Source organism: Microtus oregoni, unplaced genomic scaffold, assembly GCF_018167655.1.
Source record: "Microtus oregoni isolate MIOR12 unplaced genomic scaffold, Mior012 000029F_ref0000214, whole genome shotgun sequence".
NCBI classification, from domain to species: Eukaryota; Metazoa; Chordata; class Mammalia; order Rodentia; family Cricetidae; genus Microtus; species Microtus oregoni.
In genome coordinates this window covers 20,935,004-20,943,199 of record NW_024543088.1, presented here as the reverse complement: position 1 = coordinate 20,943,199, position 8,196 = coordinate 20,935,004, and the positions used below count along the sequence as shown (strand labels likewise).

At 39.4% G+C, this 8,196-nt stretch overlaps 1 gene segment (V, D, J or C); it reads right to left on the bottom strand.

The window, feature by feature from the left end:
- Positions 1 to 438: 438 nt before the first annotated feature.
- On the bottom strand, positions 439 to 4,467 carry LOC121464813. The segment is given in 3 exon segments: positions 439 to 542; positions 3,919 to 4,266; positions 4,382 to 4,467. Coding segments are annotated over 3 exon segments (498 nt in total).
- Between the last annotated feature and the right edge of the window lie 3,729 nt (positions 4,468 to 8,196).

The following is an 8,196-nucleotide window of genomic DNA, read 5'->3' as shown; positions in this document are numbered from 1 at the left end:
AATTACAAGCACAAGGCAAATGTTGCTGCAATGTAATAGAGCAGATGAAAATAACTGAAGTTCACATCATACATATGCATGTATACCTGTGTCACAGGGAATTTCCTTACTTTGCAGCTAAAGTTTCAAGTTCAAAACAGAAATCAGAGTATAACATAGGAAAGCAAAATTATTGAAAAAGAACAAATTAAAAAAATGAACACAAAAAGAAATCAAGGCCTCAAACACTCATAGTCCATGAGTCAAAAGAAAACACAGAATATGAAACCAGTAACAACAGAAAGGAAAACTCACAACTTCAAGGTCCATCAGTCTAGGAAATCCCAAGTGTATCAGGACCAATGCTAGAGATCAACTGCTCTTCATCCAAAACAAGTTTCTTAGCCACTTCAGGATGAACCCTGGCACACTGCAATGTCTTCAATGAACAGATTTCTGTCATTTCACAGAAATCTTGGCAGTGACGTCGCTGCCAAGGTTGGACAGTAACAGCAGGGAGTAAAACAATGTAGTTTCTCTGTCTAATCCCAGGTGCCGCATTACTAGTATCATGGCAGTGAACAAATTTTTAACAAGATGAAGCTTAAGGAACAAAGGGCATCCCTTCTGCCATGATTTCAAAGGGCAGAGAAGGTATGGCAGCTAGAGGAACTCATGAAGATGACTTGGAGAAGATAAGGGTGAAGCAGCTGGATACATGGATTTGGCGAAACCTTTCTGCACAAAGTTACCAAATTCTTCCTGTTGCTTCCTGAAGCACTAAGATTTTATGACATCTCCAAACAATATGCACTCTGTGCAACAGACACATGAGAAAGTATACAGCCATTCACATCAAAACTTGAGGAGTACTTTTTTGTAAACAGAGACTGCTCATTCATTTCTCAGCTACCCATATCAAAATAATCACACAGAAACTATATTAATTACAACACTGCTTGGCAAATTGTTCAGGAGTTTTTCTAGCTATCTTTTATACCTTGAATTAACCCATTTCTATTAATCTGTGCATTACCACAAGGCTATGGTCTTACCAGTAAAATTCTGGTGTGTCGTTCTCCTTTGGTAGCTACATGGCCTTTCCTTGACTCCACCTATTCCCTCTATATCTCTGTTCAGTTTTCATGCATGGCTTTATTCTGCTAAGTCGTTGGCTGAAACAGCTTTATTCATTAGCCAATAAAAGCAATACATATGCAGATGGACATCCCACATCATCTCTCTTTTTCTGTCTAATTAAAAAGGAAGGTTTTAACTTTAACATAGTAAAATTACATATACAAACCAGTTATTAAGTAAGAATATTAGTTCATTTACATTTGACAAATTAAGGAACTCTATCATCTATCTTAGTAAGTCCAATATTTTATAACTACTTGCTCTTTTATAATATCTAAGGAAAACTGTAACTATCTATCTTCAACTCTTCAAAGATCACAGAAGGATATTATATTACATAAGAAAGCAGGAAGTGCATTATAAGCAACTTCAAAAACTCTAGAATTCACAGAGACAACTTGCTGGTTCAACAGTCACTCAAAGTTTGTCTATAACAGTGGAGCATCCACACCTTACTAAACCTGGATGGAGGTGGGCGGTCCTTGGACTTCCCACAGGTCAGGGAACCCTGATTGCTCTTCCAGCTGATGAGGGAAAGGGACTTGATCAGGGGAGGGGGAAGGAAATGGGAGGCGGTGGTGGGGAGGAGGCAGAAATCCTTAATAAATAAATAAATTAAAAAAAAAAAACAGTGGAGCATCCATCATCAGCCTATAAACCCATAATATATGGCAGATTTTTCTACAAAGCAGGAAATTTGAAGATCTGTTCATATTATAATTGCTAAGTTCATCAGCTACTTTCTTCAGTGTCCAGCAGAATATCTGGCTTTTTTTTCTGTGAAGTAGAAACCCTGAAGGACCATCTTATCTTTTAGAAGGTTTAGTAGTGACTTTTCTGTCGGTCTTCCATGTCCACTTCATACAGCATACCTTTAAGCAGCCCAGGCAGGAGCAGTTTCTTGATAAAATGGCTTGCCTTGTCACATTGAAGGCAAATTTTATAACGAGTTTCTTCAATGCCTTCCAACCTCTCTGAAGTAATTGGTGCTGCCAGAAGCAGACATGTCTCACTGTCAAGAAAAGTCTAAGTCCTTCAAAGTTTTTAAATTCTATATTCTGTAGGTCTTTGAAGTCTTGAAGACTGTCTTTCTAACTAAAATATCTCTGTATATCTAGAAAACCTAACTAACATGACTACAAGTTTGACTGTTATAAATGACTATCTATTAATCTGTAATTTTAATTATATATTACATTTTTAATGAGATGTATACACATAATACCTTAACAAGAGAAGAAATATATATACACAGTATAACAAAGTCAACCTTAAATTTGTATCAAAAGACCAAGATTTGTACCAATGCAAAGTATTCATCACTATATCATATCCCTTTTTTTCTTAAAAAAGACCTTGATTGTGGTCATTAATAATTTAGAATCAACCTCCTTTAAATGAAAACAAACATTTATAAACAATCCTTTTGGGAACTTGTACATAGTTTTATGGAAACTTTTTCCTGCTGTTTACTGAGCAAAGTATTTTTAGGGTTTTCAGAGACCTTTCAAGAGGTCTTATTCCATAAAACCACATTAGCCTGGAAGGAATCCACAGGTTCTCATCTTCTGTGGAAACAAAAACAGAACCTCTTTTCGAAAGCAACATATCCTTAGACTCAAATTTTGAAGTCAAGGCACTTATATGTTGGTTTAACTCATCATCCCCCAGAATCAAATGTCTCTCTGCACTCAAAATATTGAAAGAAAGCACAATAATATACATAATCCAAACTCTCTGTGTATGTTCTATCTTTATGTGGTTTATTTTTCTTTGCTCCTTTAATCTATGACTGCCTGTATTCTTTTATATTACTTTTACTGTCTCTTTAAATACTTTATTTTGATACCATTTATTTCTTTTTATAACTGTCTATATTTTATCCTTTCTATCCCAAGCCTACATGTATTTTTAATTGTCTTTATTGAGCTATATATCTTTTCTGCCTCCCCTCCATTCTTCTCCCCTCCCCTTCTACCTTCTCCCATAACAACGATGCTGCCAATTTACACATGAGATCTTTCTGTTCCACTTCCCATTTACATACATTTTCTAAACACATTGTGTCTGGTTTAGAAGCTTTTGATGTCTGAATCTGTCCTATCGTGTATCTGAAATCCTTTTCTGACCAGGAGCACTTTTTTTTTAATTGCTGAGAGGGTAGACTAGGACCAACTTCATGATCTTGCCTGCTTTCTTCACTCAGTCCAACATGGCAGAGGCATGTTCACAACCTCTCTGAGCAATGTATACACTGCTCCAGCTCCAGGGACACAGCAGGTCTATGTCTCCATTAAGCAATTTGTAACACAATGCTCATAAACCCCATTTAAGTACAGGACCTCCTTAAAGAGCCAGAGTTTGTTCTCCCAGCATGAACCAGGAAACAATCTCTTAAAGAAGCCACACCGTTTTTGCTACTTATGCTGAGTTAGGAAACCTTCTCTTTAAGGAGTCACACGTCTGCATGCGACTACCAAGAAGCTGTGCTTGAGTCTGGTCTTTTGTGTCTAGAATTCCTTCCCAAACTTTCTTAGTTTTCATTCTGATATAGCTGCCCCACACTGCCACCATTTATAACCAGTGAATGCTTGTTCATTTCCTTGCTGCTCATTCCCAAATAATAAAATTATGTATATTATGACACTACTTGAATAATAGTTCAGGCATTTGTCTAAAAAATGGAAAAAAAATTCTGAATAAACTTTTTCATTATCTTTTAATTTAATAGTGTACATATATTACAAGGTTCATAAAAGCAGAAGTGATTTTTTATCTCAGGCTAAGATTTTTGCCTACTTCCCCATCTGCCTGTATCACTGTGAGATTCATTACTTTCCCAGATGGCACAGTAATAGTCAGCCTCATCCTCTGCTTTTAGCTGAGAGATGTGCAACTCTGCAGCATTTTTGGAGGTATCTTTGGATCCAGAGACTCTGTTGGTGACTCCAGGCCCGAGGTTCTTGCTTGAGTCTGAGTAGTAGTACAGTAAAAACCGAGGAGGGCTCCCCTGCATCTGCTGGTACCAGTAAATATCTTTACTGCCAACGCTGATGCCACTCTTCAGGGAGCAAGTAAGTCTGACTGTTGATCCAAGAGTTGCAGAGATGGAGGGTGGCTGTGTCATAACAGATTCAGAAAAAGAACCTGCAAAAGAAGACACCACAGTGAACAGTGGAGCTGACGTGCAAATTCTTGTGGATCTCAAACAGAATGGACTGAGTGTAGGAGTTCTCTCAAGTACTAATAGGCTTGTCCCTACCTGTACAGTAAGATAGAAGAATAAACACAAGAGGAGTCCAAGCCATGATAGGCAAGCACAGCTTCTTCTTAGACCAGGGTCTTTTGTCTGGGCTGTCTCATTATCTCATTGCCAGGGATCTCACAGAAGAGCATCTAGTCATGCAAATGAGTTGTCATTAACTCCTCCTAGTGGCTAATTCACAGCAAGCCAGGGGAAGTGAATTACACTGCCCCATGGAATATAAAGCAGGCGGTAACCTGCATGTGTTACCACACTCAGGACTCTGTGCAAGGACATCTTTCAGATCCATAGCAGGACACTCGCTGATTCCTTACAAAAAGTAGAGGACTTAGTCATTGGACCCCATGTGTGCTAGGGCACATGCCCTGCAGAAACTACAGAGAGAGACTCAGTCCACATCTTTAGGTCCCAGAGCAACCACCAATTTCACAATTGTTCACTTTGTCAGTTCTGCTGTTTTATTCACATTATATTTCAGGCACATGAAAGGAAAACTACAGGAGGCACAGCAATGGGTTCTAGTAAAGCCATCACTGATACATTTCTCTGATGAATGTGGACAGGCAGATACAGCACACAGGCAGTCAACACAGAAGAACTTGCCAACCCGCACCCACCCAGGAGCTAAAGAGGGGAGAGGAAGTCACTGGGTTTCATTTTATTATTGTCATTATTTAAACAATGAAATGAAGTGACTTATATCTGGCTGGGAAAACACTTCTAAAACTTGAAGAGAAATGGTCATTTAGAAAGGGACATCAACGGATCGAGAAATCAAAGGTTTTGTAGTGTTGGGAGATGAAGGAAAGATAAGGTTTGTTTTACAACATTTAATAAGAAATTTGAGAATTTAATATTTCTTACAGGACTGGTTCTTATTTGACTCAGAGTGGTAGCCAAGAAGATGTAATGAATGAATATGACTTTTTTGTATCATTGTTTGGTATAGACACCAGAACTGATTTTCATGCTGAAGGTGCAGGTAAGTCAGCAAAGCTAACAGAGATGCAGAGGCAGGATGAAGGACTGGGAAAGGATCCTTGCAGTAACGGAGACTAACAGATGGCAGGTGAGGTGAAGTGTAGTAGTGATCTGTGCTTAAGACACAGATATGGCCGGGGTGACAGCAGAGCTCTTAGGCCTGTCCCTGCCCTGCAGTGAGAAAGAGGCAGGTCAAGAGAAAATATGTGGAGATAGATTGATCTCCACAGAGAGTTAGGTTTCCCCAGGTCTCCATTCCCACCTCTGCAGAGACGTGGCTCTTCCTTCAGGTATGTTTCCACAGTTGCTGCCAAGACTTCTCACTGGGAGCCAGACTTCTGGAGCTCAGTTCACATGACAAACTGAAGCAGAGATAGGAAGGCTTTCAGTAGTGAGAGAGTCCTGGGAGGAACTGCTACCTAAGACTGAGCCCCTTTCCTCCTGAGCTCTACCAGGAGAGAAGGACCCCACTGTTGAGTCTCCTCGGTGAGCACTGGATGAGCACTAATGCCAGCTTCTTTGAGTGAGTGGAAGTGATATCATCCACAATCCCACAGCGCCCCCTGTTAGCCAAATTATCCAAAGTTACCAAAGTCCAGAGTCTCAGAATCTAGATGGAATTCTACTACTCAACAGATCAAATTCTAAAAACTCATACTCAGAATCTGATCGCTATATCTGAAATGGACACCATTTGATGTGGGTAAACGTTGTCCTATCTGGAAAAAATCTTTGACACTGTTACAAAAATATGCAGAAAAAATAAAGTATTATCTCACCCACAGAATAATGGCAAATACCAGATTACTTCAGTGGTATGTGATTTAATGTGAAGATATATATTTTTGGATCCACACAGCATTTGTTATTGGGAAAATATACTCCAATTTCTGCCATATTCCATAGGCACTATAATCTCCACCTCTGGAGATTACAACAGTGCATTGCCAGAGCCCTTCCAACAGTGATTCTCAGTTTACACATCTGAACTTCCAAAGTTCCATATGTGCCACAATAAAGTGCAGTCAGCCCCATATATTATCAGACACTCATTTTTTAGTTTTCTGCACTCAGTTTTATTATCTACATATTTATTAAGTGGATGTAGAAATTCCAAAACCCATCACTCATTCTTTTCCTACAACCCCATTCTCCCTACATCCTATCACTTTGCCTTAGATAGCAACACCAGAGGCACTCTCTATCTGGACACATATTTGTCATGCTGATCAGGAATGCAAGTAGGTAAACTTCATCTTTTTCCCACTCTCCAATTCTAATCCCTCAGTCTTATCCTCCTGTTCTTTTTCCTGTCCCAATTTTTGAAAGTAAGTCAGTCTTCTCTTGCAGCCTACTACTAATCTTTTCCCTTTGTGTCAGCAATCTACACTAGAGACAGTCTGTCACCATAACCCTATTGGCCATGCTGGTCAGGGAAACAAGTAAGCAATCTTGAATTTGCTTCCTCTGCTCCATTTCCAAATGCCTACTCTCATGTCCAGTTGATCTATCAGACCACCTGCTGGGGAGGGCTGTAAATTTACCATATGAAAAATAATGACTTTTTCTCTGGTAAAGAATATTATTTTGGTCAGGGTGTTCTAAAACCACATTATTCCTGTAGTTTCCAATTTTTCTCCTACCATTGTTGCGGGAGGTCCTCCCACTCCTCCAGCCTATCACCGCTGAGGTACCAGCCCATTGGGGCGTGGTTTCTCTCCCTTTAAAAAAGAGGCCACTTCCCTCTCCTCTCTCTCTTCACTTCCTGCTCCTCCGGCAACTAGACTCCTTTCCTGGTTGCATAGAGGGCTGTTGCCTGGGACAGTGATCTGTAAGTTTTTTCCCCTTTAAATAAATACCACCCTAATAATCATAACCCCGAATTGGTGTGGCATTGTTTGTGACTTACGCCTTCATACCATTTGAATGAGGTAACATGTAGTGTTCACTAGGATAAATATGGACCACCTTGAATCTGTTTGTCTGATTGCCAGTGGTAAGTTTGCCTCACTGAGATCATGAATGAAATTTTCTCCTCCATGCCTTATAATTTTTCGGGTGGAGAAAGGCACCACTACAACATGCTAGAAATAAAATAAACAAAAAGGAGATATAGGAGACAAGATTATGGCTACCAATTTTTACATCATGAAAATCAAAGATCTCTCAAGCATCATAATGATGTATCTTGGGGTCAGATGCAAAGAAGTAACCTCACTCTAAATCACTTATAAGAAAACATAAGAAAGATCATAACTGGAAATAACTGGACACATAAAGGTTGAACAGAGGTCAAAGAAACAAACAGCTGGTCTGTATCAGGGTTTTAATTTCTGTGAAGCAATACCATGACCATGGTAACTCTTATAAAGGAAAACATTTAATTGTGATATGGCTTACAGTTCAAAGGATGAGTTCATTTTCATCATGACAAGGAGCATGGCAGTTTGCAGGTAGATAAGGTGCTAGAAAAGCATATGAGAGTCCTATATCTTGCAGGCAATAGGAAATGGTCTCAATGTCACAATCCCTGCAAGGATGTCACACCCAGTCCAACAAAGCCACATCTCCCAATAGTGCCATTCCCTATGAGCTCATGGGGACCAGTTACACTCAAATCACAACAAAGGATGAACAAATCTGAAAAGCTCTTGACACAAATCACCCAAAATAAAGACACAAATTATTGAAATGTGAGACATTAAAGAGATGAATGTGATCTATGGGAACTCTAGGGCTGTAAGGCGACCTTGTACTCCAGAGTCCCGACATTCCTCAAATAGATTGCTCAATTCACAAAACAGACACCAGTATTGACATGAGGTTACCAA